Source organism: Desmodus rotundus, chromosome 7 (assembly GCF_022682495.2).
Source record: "Desmodus rotundus isolate HL8 chromosome 7, HLdesRot8A.1, whole genome shotgun sequence".
NCBI classification, from domain to species: Eukaryota; Metazoa; Chordata; class Mammalia; order Chiroptera; family Phyllostomidae; genus Desmodus; species Desmodus rotundus.
The window spans coordinates 130,052,782-130,078,354 of NC_071393.1; the positions used below are offsets into that span (position 1 = coordinate 130,052,782).

The 25,573-nt window shown below is 44.7% G+C and overlaps 1 protein-coding gene across 14 annotated transcripts in view; it reads left to right on the forward strand.

Annotated features, from left to right (window-relative positions):
• The window catches only part of PPP4R4 (protein phosphatase 4 regulatory subunit 4), a 123,820-nt gene that overhangs the window by 4,544 nt on the left and 93,703 nt on the right, over positions 1 to 25,573 (forward strand). For 5 of the 14 annotated variants that reach the window (XR_008427331.2, XM_053928377.2, XM_053928381.2 and 2 more), the window contains exons 1-2: positions 13,427 to 13,681; positions 15,207 to 15,280. The exons of 2 other annotated variants lie outside the window; for them this stretch is intronic. Coding sequence is in view for 8 of the 12 variants with exons in the window: in XM_053928377.2 (XP_053784352.1) it covers positions 13,559 to 13,681; positions 15,207 to 15,280 (197 nt within the window). In the remaining 4 variants the exon portion in view is untranslated. Of the gene's footprint in view, positions 1 to 8,641; positions 8,711 to 13,409; positions 13,682 to 15,206; positions 15,281 to 25,573 lie in introns of those variants that run through there. 7 more of the 14 variants (XM_071222078.1, XM_053928384.1, XM_053928387.1 and 4 more) reach the window with 4 other exon arrangements.

Sequence of the window (25,573 nt, forward strand, 5' to 3'; positions counted from 1 at the left end):
TGAGATCCTTGCTCTGCCGTGCTGAGAAACTGTGTGGAAGCATTTGATACGAGCTTGGTTCGTTTCATCCTGAATGTGGGCCATTCTGATACAGCCTTCCTTCGGAGGTGCTTTGAGTCTTTTGGGCCAAGGCATCTATTTATAGCTGGGTCTGCAAATACAGACTAACAAAGCTCGGCCTCATCGCCCCATCCAGCCCCCAGCCTCTGCAAGCACCTGGTTGTGCATTCCAGGTCTCTGAGTCGTACCCGAATGTGAGGGCTAGAGAAACCCTGTGCAAGCGGACCCTCATTTGTGTTCTCATTTGTGTCTCTTCGTTAAGCACTTCTGTTTTCTCTCTTACGATACTCATCGCTGTCTTGCCAAGTGCCAGACACACCAGGAGATGTGAAATGAATGTCGTTCCTCATGGTAGAGAAGCCCCACTTAGGGGACACGGTGTCTTTGTGGCTCAGGTTTTATGGAAAATTTACTGGCAAAGGAGGAGCCTTTAGAATGCAGCGATGCCAACAACTTAATATTGAATATTCGACATGTGTTTCAAAGTCTTCCCATTCCTCCATCTCTTGGGGTTTTGATCCTCTCCTTCCCCCACCTTTTCTCAGAGGAGGAGACTTTGATTCTTGCCTCCCACAAGACTCAGGAACCCCTTCGATGGTTAAAGATTCACTGCTGTAATCTCTTCAAACAGTAAGCCTCCACCTTAGGTCTTGCTCCCTCTTCTACCTCTCTTGTTCAGGGGAAGGAGTGAGTGGTATAAAAATTTAACTTACCCATGGACATGAGTTATATCACACCCTTTCTCCTCCATACCTCATCCCCCGCTTTGGCTTAAAAGTCACTTTTGAGTAACTACAATCAATTTTGCTTTTAAAACACTTATATGGTTATTGTATGAAGCTGCAGTTGTTGACTGTTTGTTTATGTTGTTTCGGTTAGTGGGTATCTGGCCCAGTGCAAACATCCACAGAGACATTTGGTTCATAAGGTCTCTGAAGTCTGGGTCTATCAGAAACATCCGTGAACACATTCGGTCCGTGCCGAATGGTCCCATCCAAAACACCTGTGCTCAGAAAACATCCCTGGGTTTGAATAGCTCATAACGTTTATTCATATTTTTGGTTTAAAGGATGAATATTATCATGTTTTATTGGTCCGATAATTGTGTTGTGTCTATATGGCCAATAATGACCCTTCTTGTCCCGGTAGCCTAGCTGGTCACGGCATGTAGGGCAAGGTGGATGGGTCAGTGTGGACCCAAAGTCTCTGTGGATGTTTGGGCGGGGTCAAACATCCCGCCAGGCTTCTTTCTCCTTTTCCATCATCAGCTCATGGGGGCAAGGTCTGCCTCTCCTTCACCCCCTTTTGTTCCTTCTCAGCCCAGAGCATCGTGCAAGGCAAGCGGGATAATGCTTTATAAATATTTTTGTTAGATCGAACAAGTTTTTCACATTGGGTTTGAACAAAGGAGTCACTTTCTTTACGCAACAGAGCTGAGCCTGCAGGCCAGGAACCAAAACCAGCTTTCAACTCTGCTTATTGAAGGAACTGGTGAGTGAATCGCAGTTAATAACAAAAATAAAAATAAAGAAAGAAACACAGAGACAAATAACAAATGTGTGCTGTGGCCAGGTATAGACCAACGGAAAGTAGTGAGGCTGCAAGCTTCCACGCTCCCCTGCTGCCTAGCTTTGAAATCCACGTTAGAAGCAAAGCAAAGTACTGCCTGGTGAACAAGCACGGAAGCCCGGCCCGAGAAACCCGTGAATGAGAGGAGCTTGCCTTCCTACACATGCTGGGCTCATCTGCACTGCTCATGAGCCCACTCTGGTGTCCCACTGCACTGCGCTTACAAAACACAGTTCCAAGGAAAAGTCGCTGAGATGGGACAGGAAAGCGTTAAACCTGAAGCGTGGGGGCCTTCTGTGTGCCAGGCCCTCCCTGTGTGTCTGTCCAGGCTGCAAGCCCACGAAGCTGCCCCCACCTGGCACATGGTAAATACTTGGTTAATCAGTAAAGAAACGCTGCTTTGCTAGCACAGGTCTCATGAACCAAAGCTCAACTGTGGGAGGAGAGGGGGTGGAAGTGGAAGAGGGTAAAAAAAACAACAACAATAAATTATCTTCAAACCAGGAAAAAACCCTCAATTGTTGAAATGGCTCTAGGACCCAGTTATAATGTGGCGTGTTTCCCCCATATATTGCCAAGAGCAATTCTGCATGAGCAGCCTACAGTGTCTCATTCTGACGATGTCTACCTGGGGGCAGCATCAGATCCCACAGGTCAAGGGCTCAGTCCCACAAGGCTGCCCCCACTGCAGAGGCCAATTGCTTATCCAGGTCTGTCGCCTTGGGCTTCTGACCAATCGACTATAAATCCAGAGTTTCCATGACCTCCTTCTTGGGTTTGATTAATTTGCTAGAGTGCCTCACTAGAGAACTCAGAAAAACAGTTTACTTACATTTACTGGTTTATTACAAACGGATACAGACCCACAGCCACTTGGGAGCGATGGGCAGGGTGAGCCGTGTGGGAAGAAGTGCAGAGCCTCGGTGCCCTGTCCTGGTGCGCCACTCTTCCTGACCTTCACCGGTCACCAGCCTGGAAGCTCTCCGAACCCCGAGACTTCCCCACACGGGCGTCATCAGTGATTAACTCCATTCCCACCCTCTCCCCTTTCTGGAGGGAAGGAGTGGGCTAAAAATGCTAAGCTTCTCATCAGGGCTCGGTCTTTCTTGGGACCAGCCCCCAGCCAGGGGCCCACGGAGCATCACCTCATTAGAACAAAAGATGGTCCTAGTGCTCTGATCACTTAGGAAATCTCAAAAGTTTTAGGAGCCTTTTGTCAAAGACAGGGTCAGAGATTTTGTACGTATATATATCATCTGTCCTGAAAGTAGCTAGCCATGTACTATGAAAAAGAGACGTTTATTGAAGAAGATATAAGAAACATTGTACATAGGACGATGATGCCGCTTCAGTCTCCGTCAAAGTTAGGGCCTTCTTGAGGAAGTCTGGTTCATTGGTAGCAGTTTGAATCAAGTCATTAACAACTGCAGCTCAATGTTCCTTCTGCTCTGGTAGCAAAGCTATGGAACAAATTTTGCCACAATACATTTCATGCCAAGATCCTGCATCAAAATCTCGGACACAGTAGTTTTTGGAATCCCCAGATTAGCTCCTAGTTCTCGCACTGCCAGTCGCTGATCTTTGTTGATTGCAGCCCCTGCATGTTCAACATTCTCAGGTGTTCTGCTTGCTATAGGCCTTCCAGAATGTGGATCACTTTCAAAAGATTCTCGACCACCTTTGAAGCATTTGTGCCAAACTTTTATTGGCGCTGCACTCATTGCATTGTCCGCCAAAGCCTTTTGAATCATCCAAATAGTTTCTGTGGAGGAATCTTCAAGCTTAATGCAAAATTGAATGCAGATTCGTTGCTCTACTTGCTCAGTCATTTTGAATGAGATGGCCACACAGTACACATGCTCACTCAATAGCCTCTACCACCTCCACTGATTAGTACAGTGAAGTCGTCATTGTTCACACATGTGCATTCCAGTCCACTCTCCTTGGCTTCCAGGTTACGTCGATGTTGCACAAACTGTCCTTGTTATATTAATGATGGCTGGACATTTTCTGGACAGGTGTCGTGTGTGTATGTGTGTGTGTGTAATATATATTTAACTTTATAATTTTAAGAAATTATTTTTTCCAATTATAGTTGACATATATTATTTTCAGGTGTGTAACATGGTGACTAGACATTTATATAACTTACAAAATGACAGCCCACAAGAACCTACTACCCATCTGCCACCATACACAGTTATTATAATATTACCTACTGTACTCCCGATGCTGTGCTTTGCATCTCCATGAGTGTGTAACTGCTTCTTAACCCCCTTTCACACATCCCTCGGCACCCCTCCCTTCGGCAACCGTCGATCTGTTCTTTGTATCTATGAGTTTGTTTCTGTTTTGTTTGTTCATTTACTTTATTTTTATATTCCACATATAAGCAAAACCATATGGTTTTTGTCTTCAAAGACAAATATTAAAACAAGAGATGCACCTGGTATTCTTATCACTTAGGAAACTACAAGGGCTTTAGGAGCACTATACTAGGAACCAGGGGCAGAGACCAATATATATATATTTTTTATTATTTCACAATTGTGTACTAATGGCAGACAGAATAGATATATGCACATATTAATCTCGTAATTTTTAAAAAACTTCTGAGCCAAGAGTTTTTAATCTCTTTTTCTTCCTGACATTTGTTAATCAACTGCGATCCTGAACAGATCTGAGTCCCATCAATTCTGTCTTTTGCTAGAGAGGCAGTCCTTGAGAGAGAGGAGGATGGAAGTCTACAGAGCATGAAAGATTCATGGTTGGGGAAAGCGAGTCCCTGCAAAGGAAAGATTAATTTTCATGGCGTATAGAATTTGATATATTAATAACCACTCTGGTTCAGAAGAGCTTAGATGAACAAATTTGTTGAGGCAACACTACTTCAGAACTCTGGGGGCGGGGGGTGAGGGCGAGTTGTAGTGCATGCCCTGGGCTTTCCTTTGTATTACTGTGTTGAGGTCAAGGTGAATAGAATGCCGTCAGAAGAGGCTGGACTGCAGTTTCCCAAAGGGAATGGATAGATGGGGGAAAAAAATCAAATGACAGATGCTTGGAGTCCTAATTCCATTTGAAATTCCACCTCTCTCCTAAATGAAGCTGATTGTCGATTGAGTCAAGAAAATCAGCTTTATGCCACATTTGTTTATTCACTCAACCAGCATTTCTTGAGTGCCTATTGTATGCTAGGCACTATGTTAGGTGTTGGGGCATTGAAGTGAAATTCAGCTGAGTCCTCATGCTAGAAAAGCCCTCAGTTTATCCTGAAATAAAATGGTGGTGGTTGGGTTGGGGCACGGAGCCCTCCCATCTCTTGGTGCTTTGGGAAAATGACCACTCGCATAAAGAGTGCCCGGATGCTGGAGGAAGTCATTTTACTCTTCAGAAGTTGGTAAGCTATGAGTCGTCATGGCAACAGATTAAACAAAGTTGGAACTGGGTGTGAGGGCCCCAGCTGTGAGTGCTGCTGCCCTGTCCCCTCCTCCTCCTCTGCCTGATGACTCCTTGCTCATTGCAGAGATAATTTTCCAGGGTATGGGATTTGGCAGCAGAAGGAGCAGAAAGAAGGGAGCTGCTGGGAAGGGGAGAGGACAGGAGAGATACTACAGATTCAAATAGAATAATAAGCTAAAAAGCATAACACTCATTGGACCTCATCACATGCCAGGCACTGTGCTGTGCATTGCCGCTGCATCTCAGCTGATTCTCATGATAACGCTGTGTGGCTGGCAGTCTGCTTTCCCCCAATGTAGAGGTGAGGAAACTGAGGCTCAGGTGGGCTGCAGATAAACTGCCTAGGGACACAGCAGAGCTGAGAATCTGGGTGTGTCTGATTCCCATGCCTGTGGTCTCAAGGCCCAGTGGCGGTGGTTCTGAACCGCAGTGACAGCGTACCTGGGGGTGTAGAGGGGGGCCAGAATACAGATTACTAAGTGCAGCTCCAGGTCTGCTGAATCAGAATGGCTTGGGCGGGGCCGTGGAATCAGAGTACAAAGGCATCTTGGAGGTTGCTGGTCTGAGTGAGGCCCAGGGAGTGGAGGTGACTTTGCCCTGGTCCCAGGCTTAGTTAGGACCAGGAGCCAGGTCTATGCCAGTGTAGGGGTTCAGAGGTGTGGTGAGGAGTATTCACTGGGAACCACAACAGGACACAATGAGCCCGACCACTGAGAGTTGTCCTTCATCCATGATGACAAGGCTCCAGCAAACTGGTGCTCCAATGCAGAGAAAGAGAAGAGGGAGAGAGAAGCTTTATCCAGTGCTTATTATATTTTCTTTCCAGCATTTTTGCCTACAAGGCCAACCCACTTCTTAGTCTGGTCACCAGGGTAACCATCACCCCCACCTTGACAGTCAAGTGCATACCCAGCGCCTTGCACCCACATCCACAGCCTCGGACCCAGGCCTATAATCAGCCTCCCGCTGCCTCTGCACACAGGCAACAGCGACAGTCAGACAGCCCTCTGCTCTTTGGGCCCATCACCCCATCAAGGTTCTGCAGACACCTCCTCCCCACGCTCACACACCATGTTTGCTTCCCTCGCCCACTGCCTCCCAGGAGACAAATGTGCAATCTGCTCTCTGCGTGTATCATCACCTCTGGAGGGTGGAATCTGCCCTCGAGTTGGGGTACAACACAACCCGCACGGCCCACACGGGAGAAAACCACACCCTCCAGCAGGAGGGGGGTCATGGCAATGAATGTCCTCTCTCCCTCCAGAGACAGCTGAGGGGGTGGTTGGAGTTGAGGAAGAGTTTGCAAAGTGACATCAGAAGAAGGGCTGAGGCAGCAAACGGAGAGGAGGACTGGGGAGACGAAGAAGCTCCCTGGCTGAGAACCCAAGGGCCCCAGCCTAGGAAATCAGAGACCCCCATCACCGCAGACACCTGGAGTCTGACCACACAGGTGAGGAGGCTGGGCACCCTCTTCAAGGACTCCACCAAAACAGTGTCAGGAGGCCAGGCTGCTAGGGCCATGGAGTCCCTGTCAGGACTTCAAAAAAGCCAACTCCATCTAGCTCAGCAGGCCCAGGGGCCACCCAAGTGCCCTGCCTGCTGGTCTGAGCTCCTTCCTTGACTGGGGAGCCAGTCAGTGCTTCCCAGCAGCTCTGTCCAGACCTCCGTCCCCCACACTCCAGCTGCGTCCCTCCTCAGCTAGTCCTTCCCTCATCCCTTATCCCCCATCTTGGACGCATCTTAGGCCGTGTCAGATTCTCTAGCTCTCACCTATCTCCTAGGCTCCGAGCCACTTCCGTGCTCAGCCCTAGGGACCAGGAATTGCTGTCTTGAATACCCTCCTTTCTCTGTCCTTGCAGTTGAAGGCCAACCCCTCCAGCCTGCCTCCTGCGGGACTGGGATCTGGCTTCTCCAGGGACCATTCAAGTGCAAGCGGTTTAACTCCCCAAGGAGCCAGCTTTGACCAGAGGGAAGCAAAAGGCCAGAGGAACCTTACCTACCCTGTTCCCCTGGAGAGTTCCCAGGCCTGGGCTTCTGCACAGCCAGTCTGGAGATGTCCTGCATGGCCAAGCCCCTGGCTGAGCCTCTTCACGAACTGGGGGCCAGCGTGGAAGCCAGTGCAGCGATTTGCTTGCCATCCTGCCCTGCCTCCCTTCTCTCTGGTGGCCCTGGGGCTGCACTTCCCAAGGAAGGGTTAGCACTTAAGCTTTGCTCCCAACTGTTTTCCAGGGAATCTGGTCTAAATCGGCACCTAGATTCAAACAGAACAGAATTCTGCTTCTATATGATCTAGCCTAATTCCCTCATTGGACAGAGGAGCTGAGGCCCAACGGAATTAAGGGACTTCTAGTTAGTGGAAAAGCTATGGCCATTCATTACTCTAACAAATAACTAATCAGCACCTACTATGTACCAGGCACTATTCTAGTCATTGGGAACGTAGTGGTGAATAAAGTGGACAAAACCCCTGCCTTTATGAAACACGACATTCGAGAGGGGGATTACAGGAGAAAAAAGACTGTAAATGAGATGAATAAGTAACAGATGCAGAATGTTACATTGCTAAGTGCTGGTGGGTGTTATGGGCTGAAGTGCGTCCTCAAAAATGCAATGTCGAGGTCCTAAACCCAGCATCTGAGAATGTGACTGTATTTGGAGACAGAGACATCAAAGGAGTGGCTGAGTTAAAATGAGGTCATTGGGGTGGGCCCTGACCCAATATGACCGGTGTCCTCATAAGAAGGGGAAATCCGGACACACAAAGAGACACCAGGGGTGCCTCTACACACGGAAACCTGGGCAGGTGGCCGGCCACCTGCCAGCCTCGGGAGAAATCAGCCCTGCCAGCACCTGGATCTCCGACTTTCAGCCTCCAGAGCCACGAGACAATAAATTTCTGTTGTTTAAGTCACCCAGTCTGTGGTATTCTGTTAAGGAGGACTTAGCAAACTAATGCAGTTGGACTTTAATTTCGTAAAAGGTGTCCTGAGCTGGCCTCACCGAGAAGGTGCCGTTTGAGGAACTCCCGGAGGACATGATAGAGTGAGCTGTCTGCAAGTCCAATGGAAGAGCACCCCTGGCAGAGGGGACGGTGGGCTCCCGGCTCTGACCGGGATCACACTGCCAGTGTGGCCAGAGGGCAAGGAGGCCAGCGCGCACGCAGAAAGCAGAGTGAGGGAGGGGGGAAACGGGAGATACAGAGTCAGACAGGGTGTGGGAAGACATTCTCTGCGTGAGATGGGGAGCTATTGTAGGGTTTATAGCAGTGGTTCTCAATTGGGGTGGAAAGGGGGACTTTGTCCCCAGATGTCCCATTTGGCAATGCCCGAAGACATTTTCCATGGTCACGACTTGGGGCAGGGGGTGAAGAGAGGTCAGGAGAGGATACTGACATGTAGTGGGTAGAGGCCAGGATGCTGCTAAATACCCTACAATGCAAGGTCTCTCCTCCTTGCCAACAAAGAAGTACGGGAGCCTACACAGTAACAAGGTTGAGAAGCCCTGGTTTAGCGCCTAAGGTGATTGGGCCTGGGCCTGACTTTTGTGTTAACAGGATCAGTTTGGCTGTGTTGGAAGCAACTTTAAGAGTGGCAGAGCAGAAGCAGAGGCTCTGTTAATTCAGGTGAGAAATGATGATGACTCGGACCACGGGGGAAGATGATCTACTCTGCAATTTACTGCTTCCTGTTCGATATATCCTTCCTGCCTCTTCCCTCTTTTTCTCTCCACTTCCTCTTTTTCCCACTGGGGACCTGGCCTGCAACCCAGGCATGAGCCCTGACCGGGAATCTAACCGGTGACCCTTTGGTTTGCAGGCCGGCACTCAGTCCACTGAGCCACACCAGCCAGGGCTCCACTTTCTCAATAAACATCAACAGAGCCCTTACTATGTGTCGGGGAGATTCCACAGACGTGGCCCCCTAGGAACCTCATCTATTTGCCCAGACTCAAGCTGAAGAGAAGGGAGCTGCTGGGAGCAGCCACTGACATGGGGGCAGACTTTGGGAAGTCCATTTGGGTCTGTAGATGGAGCTCTGCAACAACCGTCCCCAGCTGCCATCTACTCGGACACTAAAGAAAGTGCAGAGTGAGTGCTGGGTGGGCCAAGTGTTCATCCAGCGGCAAAAGCCAAAACCTTGGAAATCATCCTAATGCCTCTGCCTCCCTGACCTCTACCCCTCCAACCCCCCACCCCGCACAGCTCTCCAGTTCCTCCCAAACATCTCAGATCTGTTCACATCGCTCCATCTCTGTCATAACGACTCCAGTCCAAACTACCGTCATTTCCCACCTGGTCTCTCTGTTGTCACTCTTCTGCCTATTTGATGAGTGTGTACATTTACTTTTCCTTGATTATTAATGTGGTTGAGCTTCTTTTCCTAAGTTTATTGGTGACTCTTCTTCTGTATTCTGGTTGTTTATATGTTTTGCCCATTTTCCCATTTAGTTTTCTTACTGATTTGTTGCAGTTCTTGATTCTGGACAGCAATCCTTGTTTGATTAATTCGTTGTAAATATCTTTTTCCAGTCTATAGTTTGTCTTGTCACTGTCTTTGTGGTGTCTTTTGATGAATATACTTTCTTAATTTTAAGGTAGTTAGATTTATCAATCTTTTATTGTATATTGTGAGCTTTTTGTTTTGTTTAAAACTCTCCATATTCTGATGTCATAAAATGATTCTCCTATATTTTCTTCCAAAAGATCGAAAGATTTGTCTTTCATGTTTAGTTTTTTTATTCACCTGAAATTGATTTTTGTGTTTGGTCTGAGGTAGAAATCTAATTCAAATATTTTTCTCACATGGAAAATTGCATTAGTTTCCTATTGCTGCTGTATCAAATCACCATCGATCTAGTGGCTTAAAACAACACAAATGTATTATCTTACAGTTCTGGAAGTGAGAACTGGGTTTCACTGGACTGACATCAAGGTGTTGGCCGGGCTGCATTTCCATCTGGGGGCTCTAAGGGTGCTGAGTTTTTGGTTTTATCCTTGTCCAGATTGTAGGGGTGGCCCACTCAGTGCCCCTGCATCCTCAAGGCCAGCAGTGGCCAATCAAGTTTCCGCACCTCACCTCTCTGACACGGACCCTCCTGCCTTCCCCTTTCACTCATAAGCACCCTGGTGATTACATAGGGCCCACCTAGATAATCCAAGATAGTCTCTCCAGCTTCCAGATTTTTCAATCAGTCACACCTGCCAAGTCCCTTCTGCCATATACATGAACATAGTCACAGGTTCAAGGGATGAGGGTGTGCACATCTCTGGGAGACCATTATTCTGTCTCTTACAATAATCAACTAATTCAGTGCGACTTATTAGATCTTTTCTGAAGCTGGGTGTGAGGGGGAGGACACTGGTCCAGTGGTGTCCCCTCCACTAGAGTGCTGACTTTGTGCCAGGAATTTCTCTAAGCATTGTAGACATATTATTTCATTTAATTCTTACAAGCCTTTGTGCTACATGCTACTTATATTCTTGTCTTAGAGATGAGTAACGTGAGGGACAGAGTGGTTAAGTACCTTGCTCAGAGTAGGAAGTGGCAAAATTTCCCCAGGAATTTGTAGTTGGGCTCCAAATTCCATGTGCTTCATAAGCATGCTATTGCTGAATGAACTAATAAAGTGAATAAATTTAGTTTCCGTTAGGTGTGTGCCACAGCCTAAGTCACATCATTTCTCTGAGCCTCACTTTCATTATCTGTAAAATTGGATTAGTTGTGTATGTCTTCTGGGCATCACAGGGCTGCTTCTAGGGCACATTGAGACAAGTCTTAAGAAAGCAGTTCAGATAAGGAAAGCAGGCTCCCAGATTGTTCCACTGTGTGTTGCTGGCAGAGTCAGGACCAGGACTCAGGTTTCCAGGCAGCCAGGCGAGGGTGGGCCATTTCCACCACTGCTGCAGTTACAGATCGCAGTTGTCAAATAGAACATTCCCCTTCACCCACCCCCTGCGCTGGAACGGCCAACATCAAAGCTATGTCTCTGTGTATCCAATCAATTGTGGTTAAGAATGTCATCGAACCTCAGATGATGCTGTTACAAAATCCAAATGTAAAAGAATACTTTTTGGCTGAAACAGGGTAAGGTTTGCAAATATTATTCAGTATCAGACCTAACTGTGACAGGCAAGAGTAAGAAGTTAAATAGGGCAAAATGTAGGAGAATATTTTGCGACTGTGGGTGGAAAAGATCCTTAAACAACACCCCAAAGCATATTCCACAAGGTTGAAATTTGATGCATTTGGCTACATCAAAATTAAGGTTTTCCCATTTGTAAGATAGCAAAAACCAAGTTAATAGGATGCATGAAATACTGGGAGATTTTGTAATGTCCAAGCCTGATAAGGGATTAATATTTAGAATATATAATAAGTCTTTCAATTCATCCAGAAAAATAATAGGAGATCCAGCAGAAAAATAGAAAAAGAATGTCAACAGGTACTTCACAGAAGGAAAAAAAAATCTCAATGGTTGTTAAGAATATATGGAAAAATGATTACCATCACTAGTCAAAGAAATACAAATGAAAATCACAATGTGATATTACTCTACCAATATCAGATTGATATAAATTGGAACATCAGGTAATACCAAATGTTACTGTATAGAGCGGGGAAACAGAAATCTTCCTACCTTTATGTGTCAAAATGTGCAACATGACAAAGTCATTCTGGAGAGCAACGTGTGGCAGAGTGAAACTAAGCACTTGTAGACTCCGTGACCCAGCAATTCCATTTTTCTTATGGTCCATAAGAGACGTGTCCCACCCCAGAACTATCTGTGGTACCAAGGAACTGCGGGCAACATAACTGTCCATTATTGAAGGAACTGATAAGTAAAATATGTTAGATGCAGAAATACAATACCATCAGTGGTAGGAATTAATGAACTACCCATGAGCCCCATGAATAGATCTCTAAAGCATTATGCTGAGGAAAAACAAGAAACAGAGTGAGTTCTTAGCACAAGACCATTCATCTTTATTAAAGAATAGATACATAGCCCCGGCCAGAGGGCTTATTTGGTTCGAGCATCTTACCATGCACACAAAGGTTGCAGGTTCACTCCCCAGTCAGAGCACATACCTAGGTTTCAAGTTTAATCCCCAGTCTGGGTACCTACAGGAGGCAACTGATGGATGTTTCTTGCTCTCTCTAAAATCAATAAACATATTCTCAGGTGACGATTAAAAAAATAGATACATTAACTAAAACCAGTATCTTTCCAGGATATATACTTGTATTGGGACATAAACATACGAAAGAGGGTGCAAATGGGTAGTAGGGAAATGGGCCTATGGAGAGGGAATGAGCGGAAAATAAAAAGTAAAAAAGGGAGAGCGAGCCTTGCTAACTCTTCTGAACTGAAGAGTATATCAACGAGGTCCAAACACTCGCCCCAGTCGCTCTTTCATCCCTTGCAATTCTTAATAGAATCAAATGCAAGTGACTCAGAGTGGCTGCCCAGAGCAGAGCCTCTCTGCATAAAGAACTTGCCTCCCTTCCACCTATTTGCCAAGCATTGGCTTCCCAGCACTACAGGCACTCCAAGTTCTACTCTGACCGGAAGCCCCACAACCAAAACACGTCCAGGCTTCAGTCCGCAATCGCCTTAGACTTATTATTTTTCCTGGAAAAATCCTATTGATCGTTTAAGATTCAGTTTAAGTGTCTCCCCTCCAGAAGTCCTTTCCTGCCTGCTGCACTTTCCCAAATGCCAGCCTCTTCAGGACCTCATTTCCATACCCCCTTCCCCATCACCCCCGCGCAAGCCTCGGTGCAATTGCTTATTTGGGGTTTACATTCCTCCCCTAGGGCTAGCGCTGAGCTATATTGCTGAGATGAGCCGTCCCAGAATACCTGGAAGGTTACTCCAGTCTAGCTGGTTAAACAAGACCCTCGCCCACCTCCACTCCCCTTTGCTTCCCCTCTCATTGGTTCAAATTTGCCGCCCGCCCCCAGCCCGCTCCCTACATGCCTCCACCCAGGCCCCAGTAACCCACCCCCAGCCCGCCCACTACGCGCCCCCAATCTGGCCCCTGCTGGTTGCGGAAAATGGAAGGCTCTGCGCACGCGCGGCGGGATGGTGGGGGGGCGCGCGTGGTGGAGGGCTGGGAGTACCGACGAGCGGTGGGGGCTGAGGCCGCCAAGTTGCGAGGCGGTTGCGTCCGACCCGCGAGCGTTCGGTGCCGGGGAGGGGGCGGGACTGAGGCGAGCGCCTTGGCACCTCCCCGCCCCTAGCCCCGCCCCCTCAGGCCGCCCGCGCGCCCGCCCCGCCCCCTCATCGTGCCCGCCCCGCCCCCTCGGCGGCCGCGCTCCTGCTCACGCTGCTGGCTCGCCGCTCGCCGCCCGCCGGGTTCCCGCGGCGAAAAGCGGGAGAAAGTCCTGCTGCCCGGCGCCCGCGGGGCTGCGCGCGTCGGGCATCCCGGGGCCGCTCCGGCCCGGGCGGCGAAGGGGCCCGGCGGTCCATGCATCTGCCGCCGCCCGCCGCCGCCTCTGCGATGGATTTCAGTCAGAACAGCCTGTTCGGCTACATGGAGGACCTGCAGGAGCTCACCATCATCGAGAGGCCCGTCCGCCGGAGCCTCAAGGTGCGCGTCCCGGGGAGGAAGACCTGCCCGCAGGGCGCCCGGAGGCTGGCCCCGGCCCCGACCCGCGTCCTGTCCCGAGGCGGCCCCCTCTCGGTGTTCGGCGGGCCCCTCGGTGCTCCTCGGGTCGCCGTGTCACACGAAACTGGCCCTTCCCGGGGCCCCTCCTTCGACGCACCCCCAGTTCTCCCAGCCTGGACCCCCATCCTCGAGGGACGGGCTGCTGGCTTTCTCCCCTGACCCGGGCCAGCCCCGCGGCTCCAGGGCGCTCTCGGCTCCCAATGCCCGTCCCCAACCTGCCCCAGGAACCGCCGGCCGAGCCCGTCCTTCGGGCCAGCCCGCGTCTCCCCACCTCGCCGCCCCTCTCGGGCAGCCGCGGCCCCTAAGGGGCGGCCCCCTTCCTCCCGCCCCTGCAGGAGCTTCCTCCTCGGGGCCGCAGCCGGCTTCTCCCGAGTCCTCTCCTGGGTGCCCCTCCCGGTCCCCTGGTGCTGCCGCGGTTCTGGCCCCAGTCCCACTCCTCAGTGAACACAGCCGCGATTGCGCGCCCCCCACCTCTCCTTGAGACACCCCAGATCTCATCCCCCTTTCTCCCATCAGAGCGAGCCTGGGTCCCCCTGCCCCCGAGTCGTCCCTGGCCTCCCTTCCCCTCCCGCCCAACACCCCGTACCAGAGCCGTCCTGCTACGGATCTTGAAAGCTCCGTCGGCCTTTTCTGCCTTCATCCTGAGTCACCACAGGTCCTTTCCCTCCTTCGCTCCCAGCCCCTCCACGATTCCAGTCAGGACCCTGCTTCCCACCCCCCTTGAGGGAGTCAACCTTCACTGGCTCCCCCTCCCCCCAACCGGCTCCTCACCCGGCGGAGTCATCCTCCTCCCAGCCTCCCCGAGGCCCCAACCCTCGCTGCTGGCAAACCTAGTTTACGGGCCCCCCGCCCCCCAGCCATCCTCTTAATAGCTCCCTCAGCTCTTCCCACTCCCACCTGCCGCAATATCTCGAGTCTTTGATTTCCTTCCAGCCCCAGATTTTATTCCCTGTCCCGCCCCCCCACCCCGATTTTATTTTTTTCATTCCCGCTGGAATGCAGTCTTCATCCATCACCCTTTCAGCATTTCCTGGGGTGGAAAATGCTGGAGAAATAGCCTTGGGGTATTAGGGAGAAAAAGTATGTATAAATTTTATAAATGCATGTGAAATTGATTTCAGCAATGTTCCAAAGCCACGACGTGATTCTCAAGCTTCAATCCAGAAGCTGGAGGAGAGAGAGAGAGAGAGAAGAAGCAAACAAAACCAAACCCTAAACCTCCACAACCCAAACTCAACAATTAGAGACCATTAGAGAGACCTCCTTGGTTGGGGTAGCCACCTAGAGTCCTCAGACCCTTGGCTAGTTTTCAGCGATAATGCTTAAATCAGCGGTGAAACTTTTCCATTCGTCAGCGGTAGTTACACAGGGTCCCTGGAGCAGCCTTGGGAGGGGGAGGCAAAACTGATGGACGTCGTGTGCATAATTTCTGTTTCACCCTTGACAGACACCAGAAGAAATAGAAAGACTGACAGTTGATGAAGACCTCAGCGATATTGAAAGGGCTGTTTATCTGCTCAGGTATTTACGAATGTCCGTTTGTGAAATTGCTGCCCTTTCCCTGCGGCTGCACGAATGAATGCCTTCCGAAATGTCATGTTCGGGTCTGTTCAGGTTTACCTCTGAACAAGAGCACGTTTGCATGCATAGCGCTTGATTATGTTCCAAATTAAGATCTAGGCATGGGCTTATATATTTGAGAGCTGAAATCAAATAAGACACCTAACTTAACATTACTTGGAAGAGGAGGAATAGAGTTAATGGTTTGAGTTGAATCTCATTCTTTTTTTATTTTCCAGCTTTGGTGGTTCCCACATAACTTCCAGTAAGTTTAGAGGAGACTTGAGGATATCCAGGGATTAATTTAATTGTATTGTGTGAACCTTATATACTATTTACTATATAGAAAAAATTCCACAAGTTCAGTTTGTGGCTCAGAATATACTGTCCATATTACTTTTGCTATGCGAGCTTTATAATAATGCTTGAGAGATCTTAAAATTTAATTGCATCTGCTCTCAGTTGAGTTTCATCTCCCAAGCTCTACAGAATTGCTGAAGGTGAATGCTTATTGTGACTACTTACAAGATTTCTCTCAACTATTTAAAAAATTGTGGGGTTTCTTAAAAGTTAATGTGGCAACCATTAATGAACATATCTATGAAAGTACTTCAGAAACAGAAAATTTCCTAAGGTTTCTTGCGTACCTTTGCTTTAAAATTTTTCTTTAACTTGAACAATATTTTTTCCCTGTTTTAGCTGATTAGTTTGCACTTTGGTTTTTCAGAATCAGATTTTGAAAAGTGGTATTATTTCCCCCCCGGGATGCTTGTCATCCTTGTTTGGTTAGCTTAGGTCTGCGTTACCTGTTTCAGGCGCTGGCAAGTTACTTGTTCCTCTTTTTTGTCTGTAGATCTTGTTTCCAATCCCGTGTTTTTTATCGAAGGATGCTGTAAAAAAAATCCCCTTTCCATGATGTCCGTTATAAAAATGATTCTTTAGCCTATAGGGGCATCATGGGGTTCTGTTCTTAGTTTAGTCAGAATTTCAGCATGCTTACAATTTAGACTGTCTTCTCCAACTATAATGTCACTTTAAAGGGTTTCTGGATCTCGGACCTTCTATTGTTGTTATTGTTAGCACACTCATCATTTTCACCTATTTATTTAAAAGATAACTATTATTGATGTGTAAATCAACAGTATCTGTTTTGGTGTTTACATAGAGAATAACTCGACATTTAACCTATGTTGATATTTTATTGTTATATTCAAAGTACTTTATTCCTTAATAATTAACATGTCCAACGTGGTGAACAGTAGTTACAAGCATCTGGCTTTTCCCACAGTTCTTTGGATTGGTAGGTAGACAGTGTGTAAACGTTTGGATAAGTGTATTTTAACGCGCAGCAGTTAATGATTTGAAGTAAGTTCCTGCTTACTGCTGCTGAATCCTTTTCCTTGTATGAATGCTGGCTTACAGTTGCGAAATGGAGAGTCTTGCTCTACTTAACTTGTGACAGCAGATACCTTATTCTAGATATCAGCGACAAGGCTGCTTTTTTAGGATAGCTTATTTGTTTTCTATTTTACTTTTATTGTTTGTTAGTGAACCTGGCCTTCTGAGTTGTCTGTATTTCTCAGACACAGAACATAAGTTTCATCCAGTCCTGGAACTGACAAAGCCTTCATAGAGACAGATGGGTCCTCTCATCCTTAGACAAGAGAATTTTAAAGAGATCCGGTATCTCCTTTAGTTTCTTGTGGCTCGTCTACCTTGAAAGAGGTTTGCAAGGTGACTGAGAAGGCGAACACTGGTTTGGTTGTGTCTGGGTATCCAGTCGAGTGTGTCTTTTGTATTCCTAACATCTCACCACCTCCTGGGGGAAAGTGGGATTTCACGTCTGGGCCAGATTCTGAAGGGATAACACCAAGACTTCCTGAAAGGCTCTTTCTTCCGTGGGATTTGTGGGAGGCTGTGGGATTGTCTTTAGGCGTTTTCCAAACTTCACCTCTTTTAAAGCCTCAGGTAGTGAGCCTTTTAATGAGCCTGCTATTTTAAATGTAAATTTTTCCTTTTTAAAAAAGTTGCACTCCCCAGTGCTGTAGAACCTAATACTGAGTCTCGTTTTGTATTTTTTCCTCGCTCTGTGATTTTCAGGTTTATTTTTGATCTTTAATATCCAGATTTCTTTTTCTCTTTGCTGTTGAATGTCAGATTTGTTTCTTTAGCTCTCTTATTTTTGTATGTTAAAACTATTTTGGAGTATTATGTTAAATAAGAATTTAGTCAAATGTGTAAACATCAGTAGGACATGCTTTATATTAATGGAGATTTAAAAAAAACATTACATACAGAGCACCGTCATCCAATGAAAAACAAATTACACTGTTCATTATCTTACCCTGACGTATGACAGATCAATTATTAATGCTATTTTCACAATTAAGTGTAGAACATTATGGTATTTAAAGATCTGACGCAGATGAGTTTGTGGGTTTGCATAAATATGATGCTGATATACCCATCTGTGGCATTTAGCACTGAAGCAAGACAACTTTCCTAATAGTCACAGCTTGTGGATTAGTCAAAATCATACCACAACATCTTTTCCTGTTCTCTATCTTCTTTGCAATTTTGGCATATATTTTAGGAATGTACTTAAAACATGTGAATTACTTTGTTAGAGACATGTATGTATGCTGTGCTTTCATTAGATAAGTCTTTACTCATATCTCTAGTTGCATAAGATAAATAAGTTCAGACTTGTAAACTTGGCATAAGTGACTCCATCTTGGCTGTGCAGTGTGGTGTCCCACTAGGTCCTCACTTTGTTTTAATGGCTTGATTGAGACGTAGTTCACACACCATACAGTTCGCCCATTTAAAGTGCAGTGTTCAGTGGTTTTTAGTATATTCAGAATAGTGTGACCATCACCACAATCGCTTTTGGAACATTTTTTATCCCCCCAGTAAGAAACCCTGTACTTATTAGCAGTTGCTCTCTACTTCTTCCCAACCTTCCCAGCCTTTGGGAACCACTAGTCTACTTTCTGTCTCTATAAATTTGCCTATTTTGAACCTTTCATGTACATTAAATCACACAATATGTGGCCTTTTGTGACTGACTTCTTTCACTTAGCATGTTTTTGAGTTTCATCTATGTTGTAGCAAGTATCAGAACTTTATTCCTGTTTATTGGTGAACAGTGTTCTGTTGTGTAGGGATATCCATCCATTTTGTTATTCATTCATCAGCTGGTGGAAACTTGGGTCGTTTCCTCACAGCCCTTCACTTTCTGAAACAGTCGTGCTGGCTTCTTCACTGACGGACATATTGTGTTCATCCTCACCGCTGCTCTGCCCCATCCTGCGCTACCCTTTCATTATATCTCTCCGGCGTTTTCCACCCCCAGAATCCGGCTGTGATCTTGCATCTTTCATAAGGCCTTTCTTGATTGCTGAAACCACATGGATCCCAGGTTTCTCCGAGCTCCCATATCACTTACTGGCTGTATCCCTCAATTAATTAATTATTATTTTGTATTCCTTAACGTTTGTGTGTGTGTGTGTGTACATTTTCCTTAACAGATTGCAAGTTCCTGGAGGGCAAACCATATTTTATATTGTTCCTATTTTGGTTCTTTCTTGTTCTTTGCTGTGATATAAATATGTACCTTTTGGTAGAATAAAGTGTATTTATTTGAAGATGACCAAAATGCCAGGTGGGTTAAGCAACTTCTGATTTTTTTGTATCATATGCAATAGAACCAGACAGATTTGAGTTATACCCTATGCTGCCTCTTATCATCTGCGTGATTATGGGCAAGTGACTTAGGGTTGGTAAGCCCTCGTTTTCTCATCTGTAAATGGAAATAATTTCTGTTCCCTGAGGTTGTCGCATTATGTTTAGAGCCCCTGCCACAGAATAGGTACCTAATTAATGTTAATTCCCTCTGTCACCTTTCCCTACTTCCTTGCTACTTAAGTGCTCGAGGTAAATTTCAAACTTTAAAAGAGGATAATGGTATTAATTTTACCTTCCTATAATTTAATGAAGTAACAGGCAAGTGAAGTGCATGAGCCGAAGTTTGTGATAAGAATCTATTAAGTTTCTTTGCTAGTAGTATTTATTAGAAACCAGAATCTTCACAAATTATAGCATTTTAAACTGAGTTAGAATTAAGGTCAGCTTGTACTGCAGATTTTTTTTTTACCTTAAGCAATATTTGCTATTTACATTATGTGTTAAATGTATTGACTGGTTAATGTACCAAACCTAACATTTATGTTGCTTACCTTTGCTGCCACTTGTCACTTTTAAACTGTTTTTCACTTCGCACTGTGAATTTAAAAACATTTTGCTCTTTACTGTCCAGGGACGGTCGGGATAAAACTGCATCTTTAGAACTTTTCCTTTTTCTTTCTTTTCCTATTTTTTTTTAAAGGAGTGTGTGCTCCCCCTAGTGCTATCACATAACGAGAATTCCACAGCCGAACCTGGAAATAAACACAAGTTAAGGTCTGACTGTATCAAGTGGTGACAACCCTAACTTTCTTAGAATTAGGGCTCCCTGAAGGGTATTCGACCATTGAAAATGTGGCAGGCATGGAGAAAGTGTCAGGACCTAGTTCTTCTCAGTCGCTGCTTTTGGTTTTATCCTGTGGTACGTGGTGATCGTGTCAGAAATAATGGCAAAATCTGGTATAGCCTCATGTGTGGGTGTGACTTACAGTGTGGCTTTTCATCCAGATCAGAGATGGTAATCATGAGAAATATTTGTAACTCAACTAATAGTTACTTTAGAAGAAAACTTACCAATTTGTTGAGTACTTACTATTTGTTAGGCATCGCTGGAGAGAATGAATGGCATTGTACCAGCAGATACTTGTGTTCAAGGAAGTACTCATTTAAGAAAGCAAGTGCATTTTTCTTAAATTTCGATAGAATAGAATTCATCCCCAATTACCAAGTGTGTAGGGCATTGAGAAGGCGTATTCTGTGTCGGAAATGTTAAGACACATCCAGATTGATTCTTGGGGCCAAGTCTTGCTCGTTTACTTACTGAGAGACCTTGGGTAAGTTCCTTATCCTTCCTGAGTCCCAGCCTCCTAATCTAAACTGGGAGTAGTACTTACATGATAGGACTGCTGAGAAGGGTAGAGGAAATGTGTGTAGAGAGCACAGTGCTTGGTGCAGAGTGGTATTCAGTAGAGGATGGTTATGACTGGTCTTCTAAATCATCTGCTTGCAATTCAGAACCTATTTTACTTTGGATGTACAGGAAAATTCCCATCCAGAAACTTCACGTGGTTATAAAGTTTTCTCTCCAGTGGTGTCTCGTTGCAGTTACTCCTCCACCCTGACCCACCAGTGATCTGCCTTTTGTCACCGTGGATTAGTTTTTCCTGTCTAGAATGTAGACATATATTTTCATATCTCATGGATAAATGTATAAGAATAGAATGCTACATTATCTGGTGAGTGTGTGTATGTATGTGTATACATATTTATTTGTTTATTTTTTACAGTTTTATTTAGGCATAATGGATACCCAAGAAATTGTACATATTTAAACTGCACAGTTTGATGAATTTTGACATATGTACACACCCATAAAGCCATCATAACAATTATGATAATGAACATATTATCACCCCCAAAAGTAACTTGGTACCCTTTTATAATATCCCCCCCCACTTTCTCTGATCCCTTTTCCACTTTAGGCAAACACTGATCTGCCTTCTGTCACTATAGATTAGTTTGCAGTTTCTAGAATATTATACAAATGAACCATGTAAGAGCCACCCTTTTGTCTGGCCTCTTTACTCAACGTAGTCATTTTGAAGTTCATTCATGATGTTGCATGTATCAATAGTTTATTCCTTTTTATGATTGATAATTATTCCATTTTAAGGATATAATACATTTTGCCTATCCATTCATCAGTTGATGGGCATTTGGGTAATTTCCAGTTTGGGGCTATTACAGACCAAATGGCTATAAACATTCACGTACAAATCTTTGCGTGGACATGTGCGTTCCATCCCTCTCTGGTAAACAGCTAGGAGTGAAATGGCTGGGTCATATCGTAGGTGTATGTTTACATTTTTAAGAAACTGCTAAACTGTCTCCGAAGTGATTGTGCAATTTTACATTTCCACCAGCAGTGTATGAGAGATTGAGTTGCTCCATATGCTCGCTGATACTTGGTATGATCAGACGTTTTTGTGTGAGCCATTCTAGTGGTACTTGTAGTGGTCTAGTATACCAGTATTTCATTGTATTTGCACTTGAATTTCCCAGATGACCAATGGATGTTGAGCATCTTTGCATGTGTTTATGAGCCAGCCACAGAGCTTGTTTGGTGAAGTCTGTCGCCCATTTGTTGGATGTATGCTTTGTGAATATTTTCACCCAGTCTTTGGCTTACCTTTTAATGTTTATAGGAGTGTCATATATTAAAGAGCAAAGTTTTTATTTTTTGCTTTTCTTTTTTTTTTGCTTTTCTGTGGTCTAAATGATTGCTTTTTTCTTTATAGTTAGTACTTTTTAATATTGTATTTAAGAAATTTTTGCCAAATCCTAGATCATTAAGATATTTTCCCCATTTCCTTTAGAAGTTTTAAGGTTTATCTCTTAATTTTAGATCCATGATCTGTCTCCAGTTAAATTCTGTGTGTAGTGTTGAGGTTAATTCCCCCCGCCCCCAATGGCTATATTGTGCAATAGAAAGGGCCAGTTTGCTACCATAGAAACCAGGGGACCTGGCACCTGTTTCTGTGATCAGTTCAAGTCCCCTAAGTTTTTCAGGCTCTGCTTTCTCCACTTTCCTCCACATGATATAATGGGTTGTGTCCAATAGAAATTAAGTTTCCATGTTGCTTCTGCAGGCTATCCTCAAATCTGAGAAAGGAAGGAGGAGATGTTGAACCCCAGTTTCTTATTTCATCTACTAGGAGTTGCTAATGGACATCCCTGAAGGGCAGAAACTCCTTAAGTAGTGAACAGTTTCAGCGCTTTATATAAAAGGGTCACTTGTAAGGTAGATTCATAATTTGAAAGTGCAAGGGTTGGATGCCATAATATTATAATCAAACCAAAAATATTGTTCATTTTGATGAACTAAAATATATCAGAGTTGAACAATATTTCCTTCAAAGAGTTCTGCACATTGTAGATTTGATTTGAATAACTTTTGGGTAGAATGTGTTATCTTATATACCTTTCCAATTATTTGGTGGATTTTTTCCAGATGTGTTTCTGTTAATTTGGTTTTTAGTTTAAGTCTATAAATGGTCACAGAACATACTTTGCTTGACTTCAGTTCTTTGAAATTTGCTAAGGTTTGTGTTTTTGGCCAGAAGTGTTGATCTGGTGGATATTCCATGTGCCCTGGAAAAGAATGTGCACTCTGCTTTGGGTGTAATGTTTTAAAGTGTCAGACAGGTCAAGCTGGTCGGGGGGGTGTGTTCAGACTCTCTGTATCTCTAAGGATGTTTTCGTCTACTTGTTCTGTTGACCACTAGGAGTGGAGTATTGCAGTCTCCAAACTGCAGTTGCAGATTTGTCTATTCCTTCTTTAGATCTATCATTTTTACCAGTAGTTCATACATTTTTGATATCTGTAGTTGGGTACATATAGAGTTTAAGCCATTCTAGTGGATTATTATGTTTTCTCGGTGAATTAATCCTTTATAGGTATGTGATGTTACCCCTAGAAATATTCCGTGTTTTGAAGTTTATCTGATATTAATATACTCATTCCAGCTTTCTTTTGGTTAGTGTTTACATAGTATATCTTTTCAGGCCAATTTACTTTAAAAAAATTAAATTTTATTTTGGAATTATTTTACATTTCCGGAGAAGTTGCAAAGATAGTATACAGTGTTCCTGTATGCTTTTCACTGGCTTACCCTAAAGCTCAATTCTTTTTTTTTAATCCTTATCCAAGGACGTGCTTTTTGATTTTTAGAGAGAAGGAAAGAGAAGGAGAGAAACATTGATTGGTTGCCTCTCATATGTGCCCCAACTGGGGACCGAACGCACAACCTAGGCATGTGCAGTGACTGGGAATTGAACCCACTACCTTTTGGTTTACAGGACAACGCTCCAACCAACTGAGCCACACTGGCCAGGGCTAAAGCTAAATTCTTACATACCTATGGCACGTTTGTCAAAACTTAAGAGATTAACATTGTTACATCACTATTGACTCAACTCCAGACTGTATTTGGATTTCACCAGTTTTTAAACTAGTGCCCATTTTTTTTCTGTTTTAGCATCTAATCCAGAACACCACATTGCATTGAATTGTCATGGCTCCTTAGTTTGCTATTGGCTGTGACGATTTCTTAGTCTTTCCTTGCTTTTCATGATCTTGATAGTTTTGAAGAATACTGGTCAGGTATTCTGTAGAATATCCCTCAACTTGTGTCTCTCTAATGTTTTCCTCCTTATTAGATTGGGGTTATGGGTTCTTGGAAAGAATGCCATCCACTTGAAGTGCCCTTATCACCCCATCATTTGAGGGGGTACACGCTGTCAGCATGACTTATCACTGGTGACCTTAATCTTGATCACAGGCTTAGAGCAGTATCTGCCAGGCTCCTCCTCTGTGTGAGTGGTGAGAGAGGACCTCCTAACCTTGGTCCTGGTCTTGGGGGGAAGCAAAGCCTTCGTCTTTCACCAGTAAGTATGATGCTGGCTGTAGGTTTTTCATAGAGACCATTGAGTTAACAAAGTTCCCTTTATTACTGTTTGCTGACATCTTTTTAAAATGTCTTGAATCTTGTCAGCTGCTTTTTTCCCCTGAATTTATTGATATGATATATGCATTATCATTTCATTTTTTTAATATGGTGAATTATACCAATCAATTTTCAAACAACCGGGCCTTGCATTCTTGGGGTGAAATCTACTTGGTCATGATGGATGTGTCTTTTTATATGTTCCTGGACTCCATTTGTTACTATATTTTTGAGGATTTTTGCATTCATTTTACTGGTCTGCGTTCTTATTTTCTTGTAATGTTGTTGCCAGTTTTGGTTTTAGGGGAATGCTTATGAAATGACTTGGAATGTGGCTTTCAATTTTCTGGAAGAGGTTATATAGAATAGGAATTTCTTTTTTTAATATATTTTATTGATTATGCTATTACATTTGTCCCATTTCCCCCCCTTCACTCCACTCCATCTTGCCCACCCCCTCCCTCCCACATTCCCCCCCTATAGTTCATTTCCATGGGTCATACATATAAATTCTTTGGCTTCTACATTTCCTATACTGTTCTTACCCTCCCCCTTTCTATTTTCTACCTACCATTTATGCTACTTATTCTCTGTACTTTTCCCCCTCTCTCCCTCTCCCACACTCCCCTGTTGATAACCCTCCATGTGATCTCCATTTCTGGGTTCTGTTCCTGTTCTCGTTGTTTGCTTAGTTTGCTTTTGTTTTTGTTTTAGGTATAGTTGCTAATAACTGTGAGTTTACTGTAATTTTTATTGTTCATATTTTTTATCTTCTTTTTCTTAGATAAGTCCCTTTAACATTTCATATAATAAGGGCTTGGTGATGATGAACTCCTTTAACTTGACCTTCTCTGAGAAGCACTTTATCTGCCCTTCCATTCTAAATGAAAGCTTTGCTGGATAGAGCAATCTTGGGTGTAGGTCCTTGCCTTTCATGACTTGGAATACTTCTTTCTAGCCCCTTCTTGCCTGCAAGGTGTCTTTTGAGAAATCAGCTGGTAGTCTAATGGGAACTCCTTTGTAGGTAACTGTGTTCTTTTCTCTTGCTGCTTTTGAGATTCCTTATCTTTAATCTTGGCTAATGTAATTATGATGTGCCTTGGTGTGTTCCTCCTTGGGTCCAGCTTCTTTGGGACTCTCTGAGCTTCCTGGACTTCCTGGAAGTCTATTTCCTTTGCCAGATTAGGGAAATTCTCCTTCATTATTTGTTCAAATAAGTTTTCAATTTTTTGCTCTTCTCCTTCTGGTAACCCTATAATTCGGATGCTGGAATGTTTAAAGATGTCCTGGAGGTTCCGAAGCCTCTCCTCATTTTTCTGAATTTTTGTTTCTTCATTCTTTTCTGGTTGAATGTTTCTTTCTTCCTTTTGGTCCACACTGTTGATATGAGTCCCAGTTTCCTTCCCATCACTATTGGTTCCCTGTACATTTTCCTTTGTTTCTCTTAGCATAGCCTTCATTTTTTCATCTAATTTGTGACCAAATTCAACCAGTTCTGTGAGTATCCTGATTACCAGTGTTTTGAACTGTGCATCTGATAGGTTGGCTATCTCTTCCTCGCTTA